Source organism: Odocoileus virginianus, chromosome 32 (assembly GCF_023699985.2).
Source record: "Odocoileus virginianus isolate 20LAN1187 ecotype Illinois chromosome 32, Ovbor_1.2, whole genome shotgun sequence".
Lineage (NCBI taxonomy): Eukaryota > Metazoa > Chordata > Mammalia > Artiodactyla > Cervidae > Odocoileus > Odocoileus virginianus.
In genome coordinates this window covers 19,553,259-19,580,013 of record NC_069705.1, presented here as the reverse complement: position 1 = coordinate 19,580,013, position 26,755 = coordinate 19,553,259, and the positions used below count along the sequence as shown (strand labels likewise).

Below are 26,755 nucleotides of genomic sequence, written 5' to 3'. Positions count from 1 at the left end.
ATGAATGCACCCCTATTCTTATACCTGCAGTACTCACAATAGCCAAGACACGGAAGCAATCTAAATGTCCTTAAATAGATGAATGGGTAAAGAAGATGTGGTACATACAAACAATGCAATGGTACTTAGCCATAGGAAATAAATGAAATAATGCCATATTTTCAGCAACATGGATGGACCTAGAGATTATCATACTAAGTGGAGTAAGTCAGAAGGAGAAAGACAAATACCATATTATATCACTTACATGAGGAAACTAAAATATGACACAAATGAACTTACCTACAAAACATAAACAGACTCACAGACATAGAGAACAAACTTGTAGTTGCCGAGGTGGGGGTGGGTGGGTAGGGAGAGGGGTGGATTAGGAGTTTGGGGTTGGGAGATGCAAACTGTTATATAGAGAATGGACGGACAAGGCCCTACTGTTTAGCACAGGGAACTCTATTCAACACCCAGTGATAAAATATAATGGTAAAGAATATGAAAAAGAATGTATATAAACGTATAACTTAAACGCTTTGCTTTATAGGCAAAAATTACACAACACTGTAAATCAACTATAATCCAATAAAATTAAAAAAAGCAGTTATTTTAATAGGAAGTTACCATTTACCACAAATTGTTACAGAAGTTGAAACAGTACACAGTGAAATATATAAACAGTTTTTATTGAGATGTTTCAGCTTCCTTATGTCAAGTTAGTCAGTTTGTAAAGACGTTAACAATTCCTGTAGGAAAAGAGACTTGAAATTAGAGAATATGTGTTACATTAAAACAAAGCAAAAACACAAAGATGGTTGAGCTACACAGAAGTGAGCAGAGATTGCAGGATTGTGGGGGGGAAACATAAATTTTAGGGGTAATGTTAACTAACCCTAATTACACTTTGCTTCACCCCAAGTAGTATTGAACCCCTTTTGGAAGTCTACCAAAAGCTGGATTTCTTGATTACATGTATGTTTCAGTTTGGTGTGAACAACTTGAGACTAAACAGAATCAGCAATCAAAAAAGTTACTGAGCATTCATTTGGTCTACATAATAGCATCATTTTCCAATAACAAAAAGCTCTTTAAGTTAATATGGCCTACTTTCACTCTGCCAGGAGTTTTTGGTAAGGGCCTTCTGTGACTGGATCTCACCACCTGTTTTCCTCAAAGATACTTCCCAGACATACCTGTTCATCATAAGCTTCATTGACAAAAGTCTCACTATTCATTAGATTCTCCTCTTCTTGGTCATTTTCTTTATGGCAGGTCAAATTTCTTGATGATGCTGCACTGTTTCTAGAAATCAGAAAAAGTCAAAAGAGTTGTTCCTTAAGGTAGAAGCTGGGAATGGGGCATGGTTCGAAGACGTTAACTTGTCCCCTATGAAAAGTTATTGTTATGGGAACAAGGTTGTGTTTTTATTGTCTCTATAACAAGGAACTGACCTAGAATGGCCAACACTTGAGTCAGTTATGATTTGTTACTAGGCATTCACTGAACTTCCAAAATGTTGTATCTTCTCAGTTGAGAGGAAACTAGGAAATTAGTCAGTGAGAACTGAATCTAAAAACAGGTAAGTAGCAACTGGACATAGATGAGTTAAGAAAGCAGGTTAATGCAGAAGACAGACCCGACTGACAGTCAGAAGCACAAGGGAAGCACCTCAGTTCATCTTAACATTAACCAGTGTTACTTTAGGCAAAGATATACCATTTCTCCTGGGCTTTTCTCCAGTCTGTAAAGTGAAGGCTGTACAGAGGAGATGTTAAAGGATTTTAGTTATCTCCATAATGTTTCTTGATATGTATTCTGTGCTGTGGCAGGTACTGTGTGTTAGTCACTCAGTGAAGTCCGACTCTGTGCAACTCCGTGGACTGCTGCCCATCAGGCTCCTCTTCTGTCCCTGGGATTCCCAGGCAAGATTACTGGAGTGGGTTGCCATTCCCTTCTCCAGGGGATCTTCCCGACCCAGAATCGAACCCGGGTTGCCTGCATTGCTGGCCGATTCTTTACCATCTGAGCCACCAGGGAAGCCCCAATGTTTCTTGATATATAGGCTGCCTAATATCCCCTCCCAATATGTTCAATCAGTTCTCTTCAGTTACTATATCTTCCTAAAGCTTATTTTGTCATCATTCTTAATCATTTGGGTCATTCTTTTTTGTTTCTTTTGTCTCTTTAATCCAGTGACTCTTGCTGTTAGATAAAACTTTATGCTTTTGCCTTAAATCTCTCTTATGAGCTTATCACACTTCTTGTCAAGGGCTATGTTTTGTCCCCCTAAAATTCATATGTTGACATCTAACCCCTAATACCTCCAAATGTGACCATTTTAGGGATAGGGTCCTCAAAGTGGTAATTTATGTTAAAAGGAAGTCATTAGGGTAGGGTCCTAATCCAACAGGACTAGTGTCCTTATAAGAAGAGGAGATTAGGGCATCAACATGTACAGACAAAAGACTACATGAAGACACAGGAGAAGTCTGTATCTACAATCCAAGGAGAAAAGCAACCCTCTGCCTCAGAAGAAGCCAACCATACCGACACATTGATTTCAGACCTCCAGCCTCCAGGACTGTGAGAAAATAAATTTCTGTTGTCTAAGACACCCACTAGGGGGTGTTTGTTATAGCAGCACTAGCAAACTAATACACCCAAGGAATATTCCCTCCAAACAGTCATTGGCACTGACTCTGCCTCACTGGGGGCTTCCCAGGTGGCGCTAGTGGTAAAGAACTTGCTTGCCAATGCAGGAGATACAGGTTTGATCCCTGGGTAAGAAGATCCCTTGGAGAAGGAAATGGCAACCCACTCCATTATGCTTGTCTGGGAAATCCTATGGACAGAGGAGACTGGTGGGCTACAGTCCATGGGGTCACAAAGGGTCAGACACAACTTAACGATTGAGCATGCATGCACACACACTTCCTCATTAGAGAGGACTCTCCTCACTTTATCCCTGAGACTATGCCCTTGACTGCTTTTACATTATTGTGAAAGCACTGCCCCTTACATTACGGTTTGCTACAGGTCTCACACAAAGATGGTCCCAATTATGATTTTTCCAGGTCATCTATCACATAAGGCTGCTCCATTGCTCAAAACTTTTCTCAGAGAACAAATTTCTACAGTGGATTCATACCTCTGATCTCATTAATCTTGTTTTAGTTTTATTTAACAAGCTGCCTTTAGAATAAAATTCTCCCACGAGGACAAAAGTGGCTGCTCACCGCTTTAATTTGTGTTCTCTCCTGAAATATACAAATGCTCCCAGAATGACCAGAACAACCAGTAGGGCTATGGTTAGGCTGAGGGCGATGTGGCCAGGGGTAGGTCCATGGGCTGCTTCTTCACAGAAGTCTCCGCCGTAGCCCATCAGACAGTTGCATTTTCTCAGCTCTCCTTGCATCGTACAGATTCCCCTTCCATTGCAGAAATCGCTGCTACAGAGCAGAAGTTTTTCCCCTGTGTGAGTCCTTGGGCTGACCTCCTTCCTTGGTTTCCGGAGCCTCGCTCTCTAGAGCAGGAATCGGAGGGGTTAGCATCTTTCTGACAGGGTAATTCATTCCTTCTGGACCTGGAGACCTAGTCTTGGTGGACCTGGCACCCTGGAGCGGTTGGACAGCTTTTGGTGTTGGTCTCTTTCCAGACTCTGATGTTTTAGGTGTTGGTGTTGAATGGGTTGTATCTGGATAGGTACCTGCAAAAACAGTAGGTGTGAGTACGAGTGTATATGCAGGTTTGTTATTGCCAATTAGTAACTATTTCAGAAGAACAAGAATTCCAGTGACCTTAACTGGATAAGTTTGAATTTTTGAAATCACAGTCACTACCATTACTTTGGGCTTTCCTGGTGGCTCAGAAGATAAAGAATCCACCTGCAATGCGGGAAACTTGGGTTCGATCTCTGGGTTGGGATGATCCCCCGGAGGAGGGCATGACAATTCACTCCAGTATTCTTACCTGGAGAATCCCCATGGACAGAGGGGCCTGAGAGGCTACAGTCCATGGGGTCGCAAAGAGTTGGACACGACTGAGCGACTAAGCACAGCACCATACTTTTGACAAAAACTATCAAAAGCTAATTTAAAAAATACATATCTAAAGGCACTTAAAATATTTGGTTTCAGGACCAGTGTAGTCTATCATACCAATCCATTTTCAAATGATGATATGCAGAATTTTAGCCAAGGTAGATGCCACCAGTTCCAAAAGTGTTTTCTCTATAAGGATGAGTGTAGTAGATCAAAGTAGTATATATCTAGACTATAAGGATTAAGTTTATCTGTAAATATTTCACATTTTTTGAGTCTAAGTAAACTGTAGGTTTAGCAAGACGTACAAGCTGCAAATATTGAACCAAATTTGGTGGCAGTGTGGGAGGGACACTCATAAAGCAGGGAGCAGACAACAGGGTTCTATCCAAAGAGCAATCCAAGAGTTAAGTTTATGTTTAAGGCATTTCACCATGTTCTCTGTCATTGTTGACACAAGTGTTACTCCTCACATAGAAGACCAAAATACCAGGAGTGAAAAGAGAAGAATTAGCAATAAAAATGCTTCTTGCTTCTGTCCTAAGCTGGCCTCACAGGAGCATTTCCATCCTGGGCATTTGGGGTCCTTGATGGTAGGTTACATCTAAGGGAATTCAGCTTAATTTTATATACCCAGTACCATTTCCCTCAAAAAAGTTTTATATGTAGTCAGGGTGAAATCATTAAGAAGCAAAGTCAGCTCTTGGGCCCAGCACATCAGGAATGGGAGGGCAAAAGAAGGTTAGGTTAGGTTTTAAACCAGAAACCTAACCTAACCTCAAGGTGGTAAAGGTGATAAATTTCTCACTCATTTACCCCCATCCTTGAGTCATTTCCAACACAGGACTAGCAACAAAAGCACCCTTAATTGCTGAAAGATAGAATCAACTATGGGAATCAAAATCCCTTATCTTTCCCATTTAAGATGAAGTGCTTAGAGATAATAAGTAGTCTTCCAGCCAGTCAGGTTTTACAGAAATAAGAATTTACATTGAGAAGTCAGTGAGAACTCTTCACTGTAAGGCTTCTTTTCAGATCTCTTCCTTTGCTGGTTATGACTAAGCCCACTGTCTCTTTGATTTACCGTGAAGGGGACTTAGATACCAATGGAGCTATAGCTGATGATTCCAGCAGAATTAGGTATTATGATTACTCATCTGTCTGGCCACGAAAACACCTTCCCATGAAGGCATGATTTGGAACAATATTTCTATAACAACCTCCTACAGCTAGCATTTAAGAATTAACTTGACAGTGTTATAATAATGTGACAGCTTTCTATACATCCTCTTTAATTCCTTAATAACTCTGAGCTAGAATATGCTCTTTCTAGGAGCATAGGACAAGTTCCCTCTTTCTAGGGAACCAGGATAAGTCAACTAGTTTGCCAACCTCTTACATTGCAGGTGATGCTCTTGTGATCAGTTTCCATGGGCTGAATCGGATCTGGGTTAGATGAGTGCTCTTTCAGGCAACATACACTGCCAAGCCCCATGGAGTGAACTATCATATGGCCTACTCTAAAATCGAATCGAGGGGACATTAGCTTTTTACAAAGAGTCCCCATAATCTACATACAATTGCCCATAGTTAGTTTCATATTGTTCAGTTTAAAGAGTACACAGTGAGAAGGAAGAAACAGTTTAAAAGATAAAATCTTGAGGAACACTGTAGAATTAAATATTATTAAAGGTAAATCACCAAGGTGACCAATGGTGGGTCTTGGGTAGGAGCTACTCACAGTCCATTTCATCAGATCCATCCAGACAGTCAGCATGACCATCACAAACCTGTGTGGCGGAAATGCATTTCTGACCATCCTTACAGGACTGTGATGGTGCAGAGCATCGGACAGCTTCAAGGCACTTCTTTATGTCATCCAAGTAGTACCCACTGGGACATTTACAAGTCTGTCCTTCCGGCTTTGGTAAACAGATATGGCTACATCCTCCGTTGTCTTTTGAGCAATGGTTACTACCTGTGGATCCCCATACCCCAAAAAATATTGATTTAGACTATTTCAGAAGGATCTTCTGTAAACTTTCTGCAAACAGACCATCAGTTAGAGGACCCAGATTTTTTTCCCCAGAGTAGATGGCTTTTCAGTTTAATTCCTTTTAGACAACTGAGAACCAAGTGACTGGTGATTCTTCTTCATGGATAAGGATGGCTTTAGAATATCAGGAGTTCACATCTGTAACTGTCATTAAGCTAAACATGAGTTTATATTGATGTCTCCAACTCTAATCTATTACTATATGGATCATTCTAGCTTCCTTCACTTGCTTATCTGTAAATTCTCAATAGTGAGAAAACTGTCTCCTATCACCTGCCATCTATTTACTTCATTGCTCAATTCCAGTAAACATATATAGTGGTATCAGAATTGTTAGTCTGTACCCCAGTGGGAAACAAATTTATCAATGAGAGTACAGGGCTTATGTACAATTTCTTTTGCTTCAGTGTTAGAGACTCCACTCATTTCCAGAGTTACTTTGCTCAGCACCTTTCCTGTCTTTTCAGTAACGTCATTTCATACATTTGTAGAACAATTAGATTGTTTTGTCACAGTTTGTGTTCCATCCTAGAATCCCCTGACCTTCTAAATGATTTTTTAAAATTTGTATGTCTTAAGGTTTACTCTTTGTGCTGTGAAGTTCCATGGGTTTTGACAAATGCATAATTTAATGTATCCACAATTACATAATCATACAGAATGTAAGCCTTAAAAATATCCCATGTGCTTCACCTATTCAACTTCCCTTTTCCCCCTCCTTCCTGGAAAACACTGATCTTTTTTTACAGGGTCTATAATTACACTATTCCAGAATGTCACATAAGTATATAGCCTTTTCAGACTGGCTTCCTTCACTTTGTATTATGCACTTAAAATTAATCCATGTTGTTTTCTGGTTTGAGAGCTTGTTTCTTTTTTGTGGCTGGCTCATATTCCATTTGTACCACAGCTTGTCTGTCCATTCATACCACAGCATGTTTATCCATTCACTTATTTAGGAACATCCTGATTGTTTTCAGTTTTTTGTGATTGTGAATAAATTTGCAATAAACATGCATGTGCACAAAACAAAACAAGCCAGTAGTTCACATAAAGGGGTACTTTAAGAAAAATTGAGGTAAACTTGGCTCATCCAAGATCTCCTGTAAGTTCTCCTTCCCCTTCACATCATGTAGCCAAGATCTTAACCAGAAGGCCCTTAGAAATAAAGCTCTCTTTAGATGAGAACTCAAAGGCTGTGGTCTCTCTCATCCCTCTAAGAGTCACAGAAACAGAGAACAGATTGGTGGGCACAAGAGGTGGGGGTTGGACGGTGGGGGACAAGAGTCTAAGTCAGCCATGTATATCTTCCCATAGTTCTCCAAGGCTTCTATCTCAAGCTTTGACTTCTGGTGAGACTTTATCTCTTGACATATTCCAGGAATTCTGGAATAGATTATGGATATAATGAAGATAAAATGTATTTCAGAAATGACAGGGACCCTCAATTAGGCATTCATGTCTATAAGAAAGGTGGAGAAACACATGCAAGCACCCTCAAGTTGATATTTGAAAGATAAGTTAATATCAAAAGTAGATGTAAGTGACAATGAGTAGAATGAAGACCAGTTTCACTCTAGAACTAAAAGGGGATTTGGGTTATATCACAGCTGTAATTCAGTCTTCAATAAGAGAACTTAAAATAGGACCCAAGTATACCAGACTTCCCTGGTGGCTCAGAGGGTAAAGCGTCTGCCAACAATGTGGGGGACCCGGGTTCAATCCCTGGGTCAGGAAGGTCTCCTGGAGAAGGAAATGGCAACCCACTCCAGTATTCTTGCCTGGAAAATCCCATGGATGGAGGAGCCTGGTAGGCTATAGTCAGTCGGTGGGGTCGCAAAGAGTCAGACACGACTGAGCAACTTCACTTCACTTCATACCAAACCCAAGCCCAATATCCTTACCACCATGTGTCTCCTAGCTATGCAACAGGACTAGCTATAAACAGAAGCAGATCATACATAACTGCATGAAGATAACAGAGTTATATAGATCTACAGGAATGTGTCAGAGAAATATTTTAATGGGAAACACAGAGGTATTCCAAGGAGATACTATAGGATGGAACAACTCCTTCACAGGGAAATTCAGTAGACTTCAGTGTTGTTATAATCACTGCAAGGTTGCTTACCCTGTTGGCTAAGTTTACTATAAACTTTCAAATCCACAATCTTCTGGTCTACTTGGAACCACCGGTTTTCTGAAAGTTCTGCTTTGCTGTACCAAACTTTACTGATCTGGGCTAAAACAAAAGGCAGTGGACAATCATTAACAAAAGTGAAATTTATCTTACAATTTCCTGGGCAAATAACACTGCTCAGTATGAAAATTGTCACTCATCTGCAAAAACTCCAGCTAAATAACAGGAGTTTTACAGAAGAGACATGCATTTTTCTAAACCTAGTTCCTGGGAAGAAACTTAAAGATCAGTAAAAGCAGTTTTATGCTTTTGCTGAAAATAAAGTCCAGTGAGCTTATGTCCAGCATGTTCATATACATCTGGATACACAGAGAGGAAAGTAGGATATGATACATGAAAATTCAGCTCAAGCAATTGATGGGTTATGATTTTAGGCATTCTTCCAGAACAGCATTTCTAAAAATGGCTTATTTGTAACAAGAGTCACCAGAGGATCTTCAATGGCAAAGGTCTCACCACATACCTAACAGTTTAGCATCTTTGCGGTAGGATCTGATAACTTATTTTTGCAGTTCTCATGAGGCCAGCCCAACTGGTCAAGGGACCAGCACTGGGAAATATAAAGAGACAGATTTACTTTAAACAGCCTTTTCCAGTTTTACCAGATCTAGACTCTAGTCAGAAATAACATACTAGATAGAGTACTGTGGTTTAGACAATCTCTTTGAATACTAGAAATACCCAGCAAGTATAGAATGCTCTAAAAGTCACCTAATACTTTCATGTGTACTTAGTCGATCGGGATACAGGTAAGGTGTTATAGCTACTAACTGACAAAGCCACCTGGTCCCAATTCCTGGCCCAGTTCTCTCTGTGCCATACCCTGGTGTCCTCCAAAGCCAAGAGCCTCCTACAAAAGCCAGAAATTTCAGGCAGAATGAGATAAAGTACATTCACATGTAAAGAAAAACCAAATAAGTAAAAGCTCCCCCAAATCACACAGTCACTGTTGGCATTTATACATGTTAAATTAGGGAAGCTGCTTAGCTATTCCTCTGCAAGAAACACACTGCCAAAGATCAGTGCTAAGCAGTAGCACATTCGCTTTAGATATCCAGACGTAAATTCAGCTCACAAAGACAATCAGAGGTAGAATTAAGACCTACCATCATCCACAGTGGTCCAGAACATCATGCCTTGGCCATATGTAAACAGGTTAAGGCCCTGAATTCCTCTGCGGTCTACTCTGTATCTAGAGCCGTCTTGTTGAATACTTTCTATGAGTCCTCTTCCTAGAAGGAGAGGTTCAGTTAATTTCTGTTTGGAGCCCAAACAGCTATACTCCATCCTGGGGCTCTTTATGACTTGTCCTGCCTCCCTTCCAGAAGGATACATGCATTTCCTGAAAACTAGTTCTTATTCATTCTAAGAGTACTACACAAAGATTTGCTCATGCATATTTGTTAGGTTCTTGATTTCACCCCTTCAACCAGGCAACTACATGACTGCTGCTCAGGATGGGGACTGATTGTATTTGTTTAGAAAGTGGTGCAGAAAATGTAAACTCAGACAGACCTAAAAGCCATTTGAAGTTACAGCTGAAGACCAGAAACCATCACTATTTCTCTGGCCAAGGAACCTCACCCTCACACTTAGGGTGGAGAAGATAACTGCTCACCAGGATCAGCCCAGTACAGACGAGTCCCTGCATCTGAAAAGCTCAGGCCCACAGGGACCTGGGGTTTCCGCCAGAGCACCTTCCTCCTGCTGCCGTCCATGGAGGCGCATTCGATGCTGGAGCCATGCCTACCATCATCCTGGGGACCCAGGTCCACAAAACACATGACTGCAGTCGGCGGGTGGAGCACGACAGAGGTCGGGCGGTAGAGACTTCCGCTGAGCAAGACGGTGGAGTACTGGCCTCTGGGGGAAGCTATGTTGATGTGAGCATTCTCACTGCCAATCCAGTATACGTTTCCACTCAACCAATCCACAGCAAGGTCAGTCACCGTGCCCACCACGGATATGATTTTCCTCCAAGAGAGCTTTCCAGAGTCTTTGAGCCTCAGTAGCCAAATATCACCCGTATTCCACTCTGCCAGGTAGAGCACCTTCTCCTGGACAACATAGTCCATTGATGCAAGCTGGTTGACATTGGTAAAGGGAAGAATCCTATGTCCTGGTAAAGTTGCTTGTCCTCGTGAAGCATCTAGATTTTTCAGATAGATCTGTGGGGAAAAATGAATGGAATGACACCAGTTGAGACTTGTCAAATTCTTCATCTTGATTTTGAATTCATGTTCCGATACATACATTCAGATTTTCACACAGTCTATTGCCTAAAAGCAAATTGCATTTCTCTCCCTTCCTGGAGTTTCAGGCCCTTAAAATTCCTTGAATTCATATGGTTGAAATATTTACTCCTCTGTGAGAGGCCTCCCCCCTTAACTTTTTAAATTTATTTTTACTGAGATGAAACTGACATACAATACTCTGTAAGTTTAAGTTGTACAATGTGTGAATTTGATACACTTATATATATGAAAGGCCCTCCTCTTTAAATGAGACTTCAGTCTGAATATCTTACTGAAACTGAAGTTGGTCTTCCAGCCCCAAAATTTGCTTTGTCATTTTAAAATGCCAGAGTCTTCAAGTCCTCTGGATATGAGAAGTTAGGGGTGACTTGCTTGTTAGTACCTTTTCTCCTCCTATGATTTAAGAAAAGTGTCCTCACAAAATGTACTTACCTCTCAGGCTAGAACCCAGACAAGTTGCTTGTATTTGGAATTACTCTCCATCATCAGCTAGGTGCCTGGACAATTCAACTGAGTTAAACACTATGTCAGATCCTTAGCCTCACGGTGTTCTGAGGTGCTAAGCATTTCTTAAGGAGTGTGAGTAGGAGTGGTCTTCATTTCATAGCTACTTTTTTTTTTTTTTGGTCATCATAGCTCCCAATACATAGTGAATATTCAAATTTAAATTGTATTTAAAGAATATTCCAAAGGGAAGAAATTCAAGGAATTCAAATTACCCAAAGTCTGAAATAGACTGTGGCCCAAGCATGTGACAGAACAGCATAATACCTGCATGATAACTGTGGGCAACCCAAGGAACAGAAATGCAGATTCCTTGAGGGGAACACAATTGACACCATCATCTGCAAGCAGGAGTCCAGCTGGACAGCGACAGCTTCCCTTAGATTGTGGGCTCAGAAGGCACAAATGAGAACATCCAGTATCCAGACAAGGATTTGAAGACCTGGGCTGTAGCACTTCGTGCATTACCTGGAAGAAAACACCTAGATGTCACTACATGTTGTTGCATCCTTAAAAACAGCAAGTAACTCAACCCTGCCTTTCAATCATTATAGATGGAAGTCCCTGCAGTTTGTCCTTGGGCAACTCATACACGTAGCCTTCCCAGGGAGGATCAGAGGATATTCTGAAGCATCAACTATAGACCTTTAGTCCGTACGGCTGTTCCAAACGCTTGATGAGGACAGCGCGGTTCTTGCCAGTCATCTTTTTCATGCGTTGTACTGTTCTCGTCTTCATTTCAGACCAGAAGACTTCATCCTCGAACACAGCCACTGAGAAGGGGCTCTTGATCTGTGTTAGCTGCAACATCTGAAACGGTGATGGTGAGGTTCCTGGGATGAGTTTTACACAAGGCACACGACATTTCACACAAGCCTATTACCAAAAGAACACTTACGCTAATACCAGTACCATCTAGGTTGGCAGAGCCAATGCAGTGAAATTTGTCATCAGACCAGAATATCTTCCAACTCAATTGGTCGAGAACTATGCTAGTTGGCCAGCCAAGACCTTGACTGAGGAGTAGTTTTCTGCTGCTCCCATCCATTCCAGCTTGTTCTATTTGAGGCTCTCCTCCAATTTCAGACCAGTACATTAGCCTATGTGGATTAAAGTCAGCTTTAAGATAAAGTATTACCTCACAGAAAATAATACCAGTTCATTCCTCAAAACTCTGCTTTACAGCCCAATTATTTTTTTCCCTCAAACTTCGTCTATGCCTTAAATATAATTTATGAAGTAGTAAAAGGTTTTCTTTGAAATTTTATGTGATTGTTCATTATTTAGGGATATAATATCTATTACGACCACTGTATAAGAAGTCTAAAAAATACATTAGACCTTAGCCTGGAAAACATCCAGGGAAACTGTCAGTCTTTTCTGGGCTAGAAAGTCCACTAGTTCCATGGGCAATGGGTGCTTCAGATCACATTCTTGGTCATAACCCATTAGATCCGTCGGGAAACTCCTGCCAGTCTCCTGAGGACCATGTTACCAGATTCCTGGTTGGAGGTTTTGAAAAGATGAGAAAAAAAGAGGGACAGTATCTGACATAGGTCACCTCTGGATCCTGAATTTTGCTGTATCTTATTCTTACGTTTGATACACACATGGCCATCCCAGTTAGGGCTTTGCCTGGACAAGTAGGAAATGCTGCCTCTAAGCTCCTGGCCCTTTGCAGAGAGAAGGGGCTCTGGACAGAAGAGCTCAACCCCCACACTCAACTCCTCTGCCCCCATCACCACCCCCAAATCACATTACTATAAATTAAACACCAGCTTTAGTTCCATTCTCTCCCTCCTGCCATTTTAAAGCCATACAAATTCTCCACTCAGAGGTACATCTGTTTGTTTTAGCCAATGAAAGTATAGGTGGGCCACCAAGTAAGCAAGCCTCTATCTCACTTTTCTAAAATAAAGGTCTTTTTGCAGGAGCTTTCACAACTACTATGTGTATGGCTGACTCACATCATAAGATCCAAAGTCAAGTCATATAAGATTTCCATTCACTCATTCTGTGTTGAGGGAACACAACCGAAGTAGAACTAAAGAGGAACAGACCTGACAGACTTGACCAGGCATTGCGACACCCGGACTCACCCATTTAGGGGATCTAAAGCCAAAGACCGTGGTTGGTTCAAGTCATTGTCCAGGACAACCGTGTACTCAGATTTTCCTTTCCAAATTGCAGTCAACTGAATTGCCAAAATCTGACCAGCTGTCCCATCTGTCCAATAGAGATTCCTCCCGATCCAGTCAACCGCTATGCAGTCTGCCTTTATCCCTGAGGAGAGGAAACTATTCATCATGTGTACTTAAATTACAGCTTTTCAGAAGGTTGAAGCTCACAGGCCTCAGACTTGCATGCCATGTTAGTTCATTTTCCAACTGATATATGCATCTCTATCAGAGCAGTCTTTTAAATGATCCAAAATACTATTTGCAGAACAAGATGACCGTTATTAGTAATGGTCACTGGCTGATAGTTTGACTGACTCTGTAGCAACAGAAATGGCAACTTCTCATTTCTAGCTAACTATTGATAATAGCAAGACTTGACCACTTGTAGTTAAGGAGATATAAACCAATGTTTAGAAAGTTCATGGCCACTCATCCTATCTTTCATGCTATGTGTAATTGGTAAGGGCAAGATGAGAGCCTCTTATAAGGGGACAAACCTTTCACCATAGTCCCTTTCTTCTTCATGTCCATGCTTATCCACTGAATACTTTGGGCCCCGAGATCAGTCCAGAAGACTTTCTGATCCACTAAGTCATAGTCAATAGAGAAAATAATCAGGTTCTTGTCTGTAGTTGCCAGGATATCTTCTTTCAAGCTCCGCATCCCATAGAGGAGCAGCTTAAACTGGATTGCCACCAGCAGGACTGGTTCAGTACCTGTCAAAAAAGAACTGCTTTCAACCTGGCCTTAAGGAGTTTGAATGGTATCATAGCCAGGACATGGAAGCAACCTAGATGCCCATCAGCAGACGAATGGATAAGGAAGCTGTGGTACATATACATCATGGAATATTACTCAGCCATTAAAAAGAATTCATTTGAATCAGTTCTAATGAGATGGATGAAACTGGAGCCCATTACACAGAGTGAAGTAAGCCAGAAAGATAAAGACCATTACAGTATACTAACACATACACATGGAATTTAGAAAGATGATAACGATAACCCTATATGCAAAACAGAAAAAGAGACACAGATGTATAGAATAGACTTTGGACTCTGTGGGAGAAGGCGAGGGTGGGATGTTTCAAGAGAACAGCATCGAAACATGTATATTATCTAGGGTGAAACAGATCATCAGCCCAGGTTGGATTCATGAGACAAGTGCTTGGACCTGGTGCACTGGGAAGACCCAGAGGGATCGGGTGGAGAGGAAGGTGGGAGGGGGGATCGGGATGGGGAATACATGTATATCCATGGCTGATTCATGTCAATGTATGACAAAAACCACTACAATATTGTAAAGTAATTAGCCTCCAACTAATAAAATAAAAAAAAAAAAAAAGGAGTTTGAATGGTGAGCCCAACACAGGCTAAGGAATCAGAGGACAAAGTAGTTTTTGCTTTCTCATTGACAGGGCTGTGGTGCCAGCTCACTGGCATCTAAGTAGTTCTTCCCTTGATGTAATGGTTAAGCTAAAACATGGTTTGAAGACACTTAGAATAAAGGCATAATTAGCCTAAACTGAAAACCACATTTATAACTAAATATTTGGTGTTAGGTGGATAGGAAAGAAGGACTTGTCTGGTCTTTAGATATTTATTCTAACTTCAGGTAAGGCTGACCCATGGTTACAGAGGCTTAATTTATGGGTTTGTTATAATAATGCCTTATTTGTAGATACTTTCAGACTCAAATTCAAGGTATAAAACACAAAGTATAAACAGGAGGCTTTGGAACTGTGCTTGTCTTGTTCTGAAGACAAATAAAGCAGGCAGGAACACTTAAGGCCTGAGAAAGAGATTTACAGTGGTATTCCTGGATGTCCTAGGACCTCAAGCTCTCAACCTACAGTTGAGATAGTCCCAGCTCCATTTACCTGTTGCTTTACAGGTATGACCATCAGGCTCCAGTGAGTAGCCGGGATGACAGGCGCAGGTGTAGGAACCCTTCGTGTTGACACAGGTCTGACTGCAAGGGTGACCACCCAGCCGCCGGCATTCATCCACATCCTCGCAGATCTGGCCACTGCTTTTCAGCTCAAAGCCTCGCTCACAAGCACATACCTGACAGAGGTTGGAAAACATGAAGACTTTCTTTCTTTTTTTTTTACATGAAGACTTTCTAAAGGCAAGGTACACAGTTGATAAAAAAGACCTCAGCCTTGATATAAAAAGCACACGGCGATATACTCCATGTCAGCAACTCAAACTGTGATTTGAACCAACTTCATTCTGAATGCAGTCACTCTCTCCATCTCCTGCCACTCACCCCACACCCTTGCCACCCCCAGGGGTCCTAAGTTAACAAAGGTGTCCAGTTCAGCCCAGGCCACCTAGGACCCCATCAGAACCTGTAAGTGAGGAGACCCCTAGTCTTCACTGAACTGGTTGTCTGCCAACAGGACCAGACATCCGCATGGTTTTCTTCCCCTTGCCTGTCAGAATCAAGTTCACCATGTTCAGCCAACCAATAATGCCAGACCAGAACACGTACAGTTCTTGACTGAAGGGCAAGTCATATTTTAACTATTCACACAGAAAGGACTTCCTCACAGGCAGGTACTTCGTTTCCTGAGCTGCGGCATGGCGGGGAGTTACCTGACTCTTGGGACAAATCCCCCCAAACCTACTGCCTCACCGTGAATGTCGCAGTAGGGGGCTTTCTGGAGCTGGGGGGCAGAGTTCCAGAAGACGGGAGAGGGGAAAGGGACTAGACAGGACTCGGCAGAAAGCCTCCAGCACGGGGACTTGGGAGGAGGGCTCCGGGCAGCTCCGCCGTGGACGACCCGGCGTGGGGAGCAGACAGCCCGGCTGAGGATGACCGCCTCGCCCCACACCGCGTCTCCAGCCGCCGGAGCACAGAAGCAGAAAGCACTCACAGGTCCGCGTGGGGAAGGGTAGCAGGCGTGGAAACACTGTCCCTGGCGGCAGGCGGACGACGAGCACTGCCCGCCCTCGTCAGCGCCGTTGGCACAGTCTGGCTTCCCGTCACACACCAGGCTGAGGTCCAGGCAGGCGGAGGGCTGACACTGGAACTCGGAGCTCCCACACTCCTCCGGCGGGCCTGGAGAACGACCTTCTGCCTTTACAGTCAAACCCTCCGCCACCCACCCCTCCCACCTGCAATCCAGACGCCTCCATCCCGGCAGAGGGATGGATTTCGGGCCGTGGCATTTGCCCATTGAGCCGGGTTCCCCCGCAGCCGCGCCCCTCGGAGGCCGCCCGCCTCTGCGCCCTGCGCTTACATCCCGTCTCGTCGCTGCCATCCCCACAGTCACGCTGCCCATCACAGCGCCAGGGCTCGGGCACGCACTGCTCCCCGCTGGCACACCGCCACTGCCTGGAGCCACAGCGCAGCTCCTTGGGGTCACAGTCCTGAGGAGACAGTGAGCCACTCCGTTAACAACACCCAGGTTCAGGGCCCAGGAAGGGGCGTGGGTTATGAGAGAACCTCAAGTCCCCTCTGCAGTGAGGCCAGAGATGTGGGTGATAAGCAACGCCTTCCTCAGCTGGAGTTCAGAGGAGGAATTGTGGGTGATACCAACGTGGATGGGAAAGTGGAAAGGAGATGCCTTATTCTGTAAACCGACCAGCCGGGAAGTCTTAATTCATTTAAGAACCTACCGCTTGTTCAAAAACAACTAGACACAATATGATGATCGTGTACCTAGTTTGTTTCACTTTTTCTATTTCATATTCAATGGCCCCATTTCATTTAGTTTATGTTTTTCAATTTCTCTTCTCTCTTTTTTTAAACATTCTTTCTCAAGCCTTTATCAAGCATAGTAGAAAAGCTTTTGTTTGTGTGTGTATATATATATATATATATATAATATATATACAAAGTATATATATATATAGTATATATAAAAGTGAAAGTGCTAGTCGCTCAGTCTAGTGTCCGACTCTATGTGACCCCATGGACTGTAGCCCGCCAGGCTCCGCTGTCCATGGAATTCTCCAGGCAAGAATACTGGAGTGGGTTGCCATTTCCTTCTCCAGGGGATCTTCCTGACACTGGGACCAAACCCAGGTCCCCCACATTGCAGGCAGACTCTTTACTGTCTGAGCCATTTAATATATATATATATATAATATTATATATATAAATATATATATATGTATTTATTTTAGAAAACTTATGAATTTTTGCCTAACTAAAAAATTCATGACATTTTGATTCCACTTGTTTGACTTAATATGAATAGAATACTGTATTTCTAATGGAAAAAACAGATATGCAACAAGCAACAAAGATTAACTATATAGCACAGGGAACTGTAGTCAGTATCTTGTAATAACCTATAATGGAAAATAATCTCAAAAATAATATATGGGTATATGTATAACTGAATCACCTTGCTATGCACCTGAAACACTGTAAGTCAACTATACTTCAATAAAATATATATATTAAGAAAAAACTATATAAAAAAATAACTCATGACTGATTCACATTGATATATGGCAGAAACCAACACAACATTGTAAAGCAATCATCCTCCAATTAAAAATAAAAAAATTTTTAAAAAGCATAAGCAAAAGAATCTGCTCTAGAAACTCTTCTTTGAATTCCCACCATTTCTAACGCACACTCCAGCATTTGTACCTAATCTGACTGGGATTCTCAGAACTGGTGCAGGGAGAAGGATATTTCAGATCTGTGCACCTATGATATAGCAGCACCTTGAGATACAGTTTCAGCCTAGCAGACACTATCCATTCTATTGATGAGAAAACAGAACATCACAGCAGAACTGCTTTCTTAAGGTCAAATGTGAGCAATAGGTTCAAAATTGGACTGCATCTCGCACAATGCAGAAGCAATGGTGTATGTCATGGGAACTGGTTAGGCAGAACTTCAAAGCATCTCTAAACGAGACATTCAAACTATGACCATCAAGACCTAACATTTGCAAAGCTCCTTCAATAAAGATCTTACAAGTTTGACTTTCAACCAGAGGATCTTAACACTTTGGAGACTTTGATGCAGTTAAAAGTGGCTTTCTGGGCAGAGATTGTGGGAGACCTCTGTTCATACGTTTTCCCAAGTTTTCTAGTGAGGAAGCACATGTTATTGTTGTGATTAGAAGTCTACTGTGTTTTTTTTGAAGGAAGAGTGGGCTACCTTCTCGTCAGTTCCATCTTTGCAGTCTAAGTCATGGTCACATATCCACTCTGCCAACACACACTCCCCGCTCCTCAGGCACTTCACCTCCCCTGATGGGCATGGCAGGGGCCAGGCAGGACAGCCCTCTTCATCCGAGTGGTCCAGGCAATCCCGGTTCCCATCACAACGCAGGGAAGAAGATACACATTGGCCATTCTCACATTTAAATTCAGGTGGGCTGCATTTTTCGTGAACTGAAAAACAAAGCTTTAGGTAACAACTCAGCCAGATGGAGAAGAAGCAATCTGATGGCAAATAAAATGGTTTGAAGACTCCCAGTCTTCTGTCACCTTAGGAATTAAGCCCCAGCTTAATTAGGGCAGGAAGGTGGGTTAGGGCAGGAAGGTGGTTCATGCAGACTGTTAGGGCAGAAAAGGCCTATCAGTTAGCCCAGAAAATCCTCCTTTCCTGGAGGATGAGAGCTGGGGGACAGGGACGGGAGGACACGTAGGAGGATGCTCGGACAGGCAGGGGAGCGAGATTCCTGCCTGGGACCCTAATGTGAGTTGCTCCCACCACATCTTTCCAACTGGGGCTGAAAAGGCACTATTTTGACCTCAAGTTTCCATTCTTAGACTAAAAGAAGTATTCTTGTAATCCTTTTTCGTTGTTTAGTCCGCCAAGTCGTGTCTGATTCTTTGTGACCCCCATGGATTGTCATCCACCAGGTTCCTCTGTCCATGGAATTTTCCAGGCAAGAATACTAGAGTGGGTTGCCATTTCCTCCTCTAGGGGATCTCCCCAACCCAGGGATCAACCTGCATCTCCTGCATTGGCAGGCTGATTCTTTACTACTAAGTCATCCGGGATGTCTTGCAGTCATTTAGGACCATGTTTTTTTTTAACTTTCTAGTGATTTTTCTATTTAAAATAACCCCAAATGTAGTGCTGAAGTGCTGTTTGGTGCTCCTAAGGGTAAGAAGTCTACAATGTATCTTATGGGAAAATATACATGCATTCAATAAGCTCTGTTCAGCATGAGTTTCACTACTGCTGGGTATTACTGAGTCAACAATACATGTTAAGTCATCTTTAAACAGAAACACACAATTTAAAAAGGTTCTATATTGATCAGTTGACAAAAATGTGACCAGAGACTCTAAGAAACCTCACCCTGTATATTTCCAGGAGCAATGATCCAATATCCTCTAATTCAGTGTTCATGGCAGCTTTATGGAACATAACTCCCACAAATAAGGAGAACTGACTACAATGTAGTTGGAAAAACTCCAATAACTTCCATGGAACTTACTACATCCTTGTTCGTCTTTTCCATCAGAACAGTCAGGGTGGCCATCACACAGCCAGCTCTTGGGGATACAGCGGGTCTTGTTGTCACAGCGCAGAGAGCAGTCTTCAACGGGCTTCCAGCAGCCCAGCTCATCGGAGCCGTCCAAGCACTGCTGGGCTCCATCACAGTGATATTTCTCCTCGATGCACTTGTTTCCATCCAGACACTGGAAGACCCCTTCCATGGAACAAGTCAAAAGCAAGGCCCATATATGTTCATCAAGCTGAAGTTTTATTACTGGATTAAACTCACCCTCATTCTGGAGTTCGAGGGGTAGGTAGATTGATCTTATTTGAGTTGTGTGTGCATGCTAAGTTGCTTCAGTCATATCTGCCTCTTAGTGACCCTATGGACTGCAGCCCGCCTGTCTTCTCAATCCATGAGCTTCTCCAGGCAAGAATACTGGAGTGAGTTGCCATACACTCCTCCAAGGGATCTTCTCAACCCAGGGATTGATTGAACCTGCATCTCTTATGTCTCCTGCATTGGCAGGGGGATTCTTTACTACTAGTGCCACCTAGAAAGCCCATTTAAGTTCTATATATACATATTTTTAAATTTTTTATTTATTTGACTGTGCCGGGTTTTAGTTGTAGCACATTGGATCTTTAATCTTTGTTGAGACATGCAGAATCTTTAACTGCAGCATGCTAACTCTTAGTTGTGGCATGTGGGATCTAGTTCCCTGACCAGAGATCGAACCTGAATCCTCTGCATTGGAAGGCGGAGGCTTAACCACTGGACCATCAGAGAAGTCCCCTGAGTTCTATATTTTAACTGATCCATAAGTGAGCTTTAATAAAGTGCTAAGGTTAATTAAGCTGAACTAGGTCCTTGAAATACTAAGGCTTCATATTGGTTTGGTTACTTTAACAACTTGTTAAAATATGACCAAGTCAGTTATAAGTGGTCCATTTAGGTCACTCTGTGCCAATATAAAGGCAGCTATTGGAGTACTTAGGCAAATTTGAGGCAGCAAGGAAACATAGTCAAATTATACCTGGTAAAACACTGTGGACTTAAATGTGATAAAATGAGCAATCAGACAGTCTGTGTCCTGGTAGGCTATGTAATCTATGAAAATTTATAGGGAAAGCAAGTGTGATTATAATGAACACTCCAGCAATTCATCGCATGCACCCGAGGCAGAATTAGCACACCTGGGACAAGAGACCAGGAGGTGGTGACACACCTGGTCTGTTGCAGAAGCGGGAGCAGTTCTCTTCATCTGAGCCGTCCCCGCAGTCCTGCTTGCCATCACAGAGGTACCCCCGGGAGACGCACTCCAGCCCATCCCGACAGGGCACAGAGGATCGGGTGCAGAGGACAGGGGCTGGCGGGGGTGGGGGAGGAGGGCTGGGGGCTGCCTCTCCTTCGACCTCAGGATCTAGAATCAGCAGTGTCAGCAGGTCAGTCCATCAGGTGTCAGCAGTGGAGACAGGCTTCTACCTCCCAGCCCCCCAAAAACCCGAGTCATAGCCAGATAGCTATGTTTGTCTACCTTGTAGAAAGAAAAAGTAAAGACCCTGGATCTTTAGACCACGTGTGTGGTGTGTTGGCCCATTATCTCATGGTTTTGAATTGGGGGAATTTTTTTTTTCCTTTTAGGCCTATAAATTTAATTTTTTCCACTACCCGATGCTATATTCTAGGCATGCAGAATAAAGTAAGTTTCTGAAGATGGGACTTCCGTTTTATAGTGAGATGTCTGAGTTAGGCACTTCCAGAAGTTACCAATTAGTATTATTCAGCATCTGTCACAGAAACCTAATGGATATGCTAGAAGAATAATCAAAACTGGATTTTTTTTTTTTTAACCAAGAGTTAACCTCTTGTTAACATATTTTACCACCTGGAAACATGCCTACCTCTAATACTTCTTAACCTTGAAAAATCAAGTCAATCAAACCAGTGAATCAGAAAACAATAGTTAAGACTGCAGTGGGGAGATGAAAGACCTCTAGGGGGCAGGTACATGGGAGGAGGAACAGGTCTGGGCATCTCTGTTTCTACTCTTCCTCGGGGTTTTCAGCTGCTTCCGCCAAGGAAGCGCCCTAAATCCTGTGGTAAGACTTTTTCTTCTGCCTCAAGACCTGAAATCAGATTTTTTGGCATGGTTTATATGAAAATAGTTAAACCAGCTTTAAGCAGATTAATCTGAATGATCAAGGCACAGCTTTAACAGAAGAGCTGCTTCCCCTGGTAACCAGGACCCAGAGCAGCTTCACAGAAGATACCCTGCAAGATGTCACTGCTATGAGAAAAGGGATTCCTCGGTTTAATTAAAAAAAAAAAAAAAGGCCAGCTTGGGAAACTGGTTTGCGTGCATCGGTGCTCTGTTGTGTCCCATTCTTTGAGACCCCATGGACTGTAGCCCACCACGCTCCACTGTTCATGGAATTTTCCAGGCCACAATACTAGAGTGGATTGTCATTTCTTTCTCCAAGGGATCTTTCCAACTCAGGAATTAAACCTGGGTCTCATGAATTGGCAGGCAGATTCTTTACTGCTGTGCCCCCTGGGAAGCCCGGGAAACCTGTTTAGAGCAAGTTAAATTGATCTCTTTACTGCCAAACTAAGAGCTTCAACATGCTAACGTGAAAGATGATTCCCAAAAGGGTCTAGGGTGTGTACCCTCCTTGGAGTATTACTCGGGAACTGGTGTTGTTTAGCAACTTTGAGAAATGTGTTAGATTCTTACTTGAACAAGCTTCAGTACAAGGACAAGTTCGGCAGAAGGCCTGCCGAACACTGAGGAGAGCAGGGTAACATGGATCTCTAAGAAAACCCCCCGGGGAAGACTTGCCTGGAACCTCCAGGTTCTCGGCCAAGATGATCATCTTCTGGACGTAGGCCTCTTTTGACACTGGGAAGGGCTCTGGCTTCCTCCTGTTCCATAGCACGAGAGCGGTTCTGTTCAGAGTCAGTAGGTAGGGCTCATGGGCCGCAATCATGCCATCACTCCAAGTCTCATTCAAAGTGTAGGTTCTATTTTTTAGGAGACTCAGACTTTGCAACCCTAAGAAAGAGTCAAGTCCTTATAAGCTGATACAGAACAAGTAACCTGTGACAGCAAGGAGGCAAGGGCACCATTGGATTGAAAGTTTCAATGACCTTGCACTGAAAATATGCACAGATTTGTCTATGAAGTTTTGTAAGTTTTAGTTCTATAGTTAAAGATAATCCAAAGAAGTGTTTAAAGCTCCAGAAAAGTGAGGGGTACTGCATGGATACATCAGATGTGACTTGACCACCACAGTCCTACAACCCCAGTCATTAGCACAGTGCCATCAGGTCATCCTTGAGACTTCTGGGTGAGTAGATTATCATATTCAGCTACAAAGGTGTAATATGTACCTGCTGTCAAGTTATAACCAAAGTATCTGTATTTTGTTTATAATGGAAGTTTCATTCCATTACTTCTACTTACAGAAGTAGAAACAAATAGTTTTTTGCAGTGTTAAAAATTAAGTATGCTATTTCTGAAGTTTTCTATCTCTTCAATCATAAATTTAGACTCATAGATGAGAATAGTTTGAGACCAGTGACTTGTGCCCAAGCTTTAACTATGAAAATCAGAGTTTGACGCTATATCTAATTAATTCTAAAAATGGGGTCATTACTACTAAAAAGAAGACTCTCATTCAGCCCCTCAAGCCTCTTCCAACCTCACTGGTTACGCAGCGCTTACCTAACCCTTTGGTGGTCCAGAGGATGCTGGAAGAGCCGAGATCTAAGGTTACGTGGGTGTCTGCCGTCCAAGTGCCTCTCCAGACTGTCTGTATGCTTTTGCCATCAAGGGTCATACTTTGCAAGGGTTCCCCACTTTCCACCCAGTAAAGCAGCCTCCTTGGCCAGTCCAGAAGGAGATGCATTATAACGCTGCCCGTTTTGTACAGGGTGTGGGTGTCTGGGCCAGCAAGTCTGGTCCTCTGAATAGCACTTCGGTCACAGGGCAGCCAGTACAAGTTCCCAGTTGGAATGTCCACATTTGCTGAGCAGACTGTAAGGAGGACAAGTCACTCCCGTTAGGAAGGACATTCAAATGTGTTCTCATTCTGTCTTAAACTCTGGGCCAGGGATGAAGTCAGACAGTTGCAGGATGCAAAGATCATTTCCTAGAAACCTCCACACCTGGTTTGCACAAGGGTCCCATCATGCCTGCTCTGGTTTCCTGTCTGTCAGTATGAGCTCCCCTGATCCTTGACAACCCCTAGGCAAGGTAGACACTCACTGCATTTTGTAAGTTGGATAGCTAGGTGGAAGACTGGCAAGGTCCTAAGAACACACTGGCCCCATGGGGTTCCGTTCCTCTGGACCTCACTGGGCTCTGCCCTCTGCAGAAAATACGTGCTTTCCTCTGGAGTTGGATGTAACCACAAAAATCCCACATGCGAGCATCACAGAATGCCCTCAGAGTGACTCTACACAAGTTCTTAAAAACGTGCATTCTTTCCTAAAGTGGAATTTTGAAGCCCTCCCATTTTTGATTCAGAACTTCATTTGTTTTTTCTAGCCTCAAGTTTCAGTCTGAGGACAAGATTAACACACCAAGAGAAAACAACACAGATTTCAGTACAGTTCAGTTCAATTCAGTCGCTCAGGCATGTCCGGCTGTTTGCGACCCCATGGCCTCTAGCACGCCAGGCACCCCTGTCCATCGCCAACTCCCAGAGTTTACTCAAACTCATGTCCATTGAGTTGGAATCCATGTTCCTGAGACACTCTTCAGATCAGTGGCTGTTGTCTTGATCCTTATAGAACTGGAATTGCTTCAGGCAATGTTTATTTTTTTCTTTGTTTAGGACACCCAGTTTATGTTACAGAATTGCTTGGTGTGTGGTGGGGGGACACATACTGGTGTCACAAGTACTGAGGTGGAGTAAAGGGCTTCCCAGGTGGCACAGTGGTAAAGAATGCACCTGCCGAGGCAGGAGACACGAGAGACGTGTACACGCTGATACAAAAATAAGGTGAACGCTGCAGACCCAAGAGTTGTAAGGAGGCCCTGAGATCCTGCAAACTGGCCTTGAGAGCAGAGGTCAAGCTGATTACTACCCAGAAAAGGCCTGCCTGGCTTTGCCAAGCTTTCCAGTTAACTGTGTAGGAAAAACACTCTGTGTCTCCTCTGTATATATAAGCACGCAGCCGCTCAGTCATGTCTGACTCTTTGTGACCCCACAGCCTGTGGCCTGCCAGGCTCCTCTGTCCATGGGATTTCCAAGGCAAGAATACGGGAGTGGCTTGCCATCTGGGGGATCTTCCCAGGAGATCTTTACAACCCAGGGATGGCACTCATGTCTCTTGTGCCTCCAGCATTGGCAGGTGCATTCTTCACCACTGTGCCACCTGGGAAGCCCTTTACTATAACTCAATACTTGAGACACCAGACATGTGCTTCTTCCCCACCCCCCCACCAAGCAATTCTGCAACAAAAACTGGGTGTCCTAAACAAAGAAAAAAAAATTGTCTGACGCCATTCCAGTTCCATAAGGATTAAGACATCAGCCACTGATCTGAAGGGTGTCTCAGGAACATGGATTCCAATACAGCACTTCATATAGTAAAGCAGTTCCTTGGCACTTAGAATACCCACAGTACAGGCATTCAGAAATCAGATTACTCACCCTGGAACTCACCTCTCAGTTTTCTTTTATAAAGCAGATATTTTCATTTAGGCTGAGTACAGGGAGCTAAGGGTGGGGTATGCCATGGAGGAGTGTGGGAGGGGAGAGAAAGTATATATTATCAAATTAAAAAAATATCTTGCTAGTTCTCTCTGAAATCTGCATTGCAAATTGCTTCTAAATTAGTGTAAGAAAAATCTGCAATGCAAAGTTGAAGTATTTAAGGTCTGTTTCCATCCTATCCAGATGTAAGGCCAGAAAAGTCGAATTTTAAAACCTTTATCACTGACCTCAGTATTTCCCAAATCACGGTAGCCTTTTAAGAGTCTACACACCCTTCATAAGAACAAGGGTAAATCACAGACACTTAATATTTAAATTAGTTAAGAACTACTCTTTGGTATTAAGCTTGATTCAGATCAGAGACAGGTAGGGTTTTGGAGATGTTTGGGAGCCTACTTAAATCTAGAGCCAGAGAAAAAAGGAAAAAATTCAAAATAACCAACCCAAGATACCTGTATGTTCTGTCCAAATCTCTTGCTTGTCCCCCAGGTAGCCAGTTGAGCGAAACAGATGACCCTGGGTATCTGTCCAGTAGATGAGGTTTCTTTTCCAGTCAATATCCAGCAAGTAGATGTTCCTTGGATGCTCTTGAACTAGGCTTCTCTCTATAGCAGTTCCCATAAAACCAACTTTCAACAAGTAGAGACGTTTGCCAGAGGAAAACACTAGTTTTAACTCTACCGAAGGAAAAGAGAGATGTACTGTTTGAACATTTGTCAGGGACCCCCATGTTCCCCTTTGAAACAACATTGCTCTCTCAAGTTGAGTTTCCCCAAGAATTCTAGGATCTTATAAAGTTTGCTTCTGAAGCACATATACACAACATGAATGCCTTGGCTTCCTTAGAGAAGGAAGTCATTTGGGCAAATGAAAGCACTGCTCAGCTTCCCCAAGGCACCAAGTCCTTTAAATTTCTGCAAAAAGATTAACATAGAATCCTGAGGATTAGGGCCTAAGCATTACTGTTTGATTCAGTAAGGTCATCAAATCCTTGCCTGTAGCACACACATCTCAACACAAAGAATTTTAAGCTAGGCTGCCTATCTAAAGAAAAGTTACCTGGGTGCTTAACTGTGTATATAAGGTTCAGAAACATTTTAAGCTAAAGACTTGTGTTTGGCGCAACAGCTTTTTACACCATAATCATGCTCCATGGCTATTGTGAATTGCCTTCTACAAAGGCAGTTAGAGCAGCAACGTATTTATATCATTTATTCTTCTTACAACCTCACTGTTCTATAGGAAAAATTCAAGGAGTTGGGCAGTGATGTTCAACCAATTATGTAGCCCTTACAGTTTCAAAGATGGAACAGTGACATGAGGAATTATGTTAACAATGTTAACGTAGACACTCTGCTTACAAGCATGAGTCAGTACGT

The 26,755-nt window shown here is 42.8% G+C and overlaps 1 protein-coding gene across 1 annotated transcript in view; it reads right to left on the bottom strand.

The window, feature by feature from the left end:
* Positions 1-655: 655 nt before the first annotated feature.
* Positions 656-26,755, bottom strand: part of LOC110137889 (low-density lipoprotein receptor-related protein 2-like) — a 41,104-nt gene continuing 15,004 nt past the window's right edge. The window contains exons 13-33 of the mRNA XM_070460169.1: positions 25,829-26,053; positions 23,378-23,689; positions 22,493-22,705; positions 20,879-21,073; positions 19,648-19,863; positions 18,354-18,589; positions 16,471-16,600; positions 16,105-16,289; positions 15,103-15,289; positions 13,721-13,939; positions 13,143-13,326; positions 11,942-12,143; positions 11,689-11,853; positions 11,311-11,511; positions 9,903-10,452; positions 9,391-9,516; positions 8,216-8,326; positions 5,770-6,006; positions 3,225-3,694; positions 1,182-1,290; positions 656-734 (exon numbers count right to left, since the gene is read on the bottom strand). Coding sequence (XP_070316270.1) covers positions 3,438-3,694; positions 5,770-6,006; positions 8,216-8,326; positions 9,391-9,516; positions 9,903-10,452; positions 11,311-11,511; positions 11,689-11,853; positions 11,942-12,143; positions 13,143-13,326; positions 13,721-13,939; positions 15,103-15,289; positions 16,105-16,289; positions 16,471-16,600; positions 18,354-18,589; positions 19,648-19,863; positions 20,879-21,073; positions 22,493-22,705; positions 23,378-23,689; positions 25,829-26,053 — 4,151 coding nt within the window. The 3' untranslated portion in view covers positions 656-734; positions 1,182-1,290; positions 3,225-3,437. The remainder of the gene's footprint in view (positions 735-1,181; positions 1,291-3,224; positions 3,695-5,769; positions 6,007-8,215; positions 8,327-9,390; positions 9,517-9,902; positions 10,453-11,310; positions 11,512-11,688; positions 11,854-11,941; positions 12,144-13,142; positions 13,327-13,720; positions 13,940-15,102; positions 15,290-16,104; positions 16,290-16,470; positions 16,601-18,353; positions 18,590-19,647; positions 19,864-20,878; positions 21,074-22,492; positions 22,706-23,377; positions 23,690-25,828; positions 26,054-26,755) is intronic.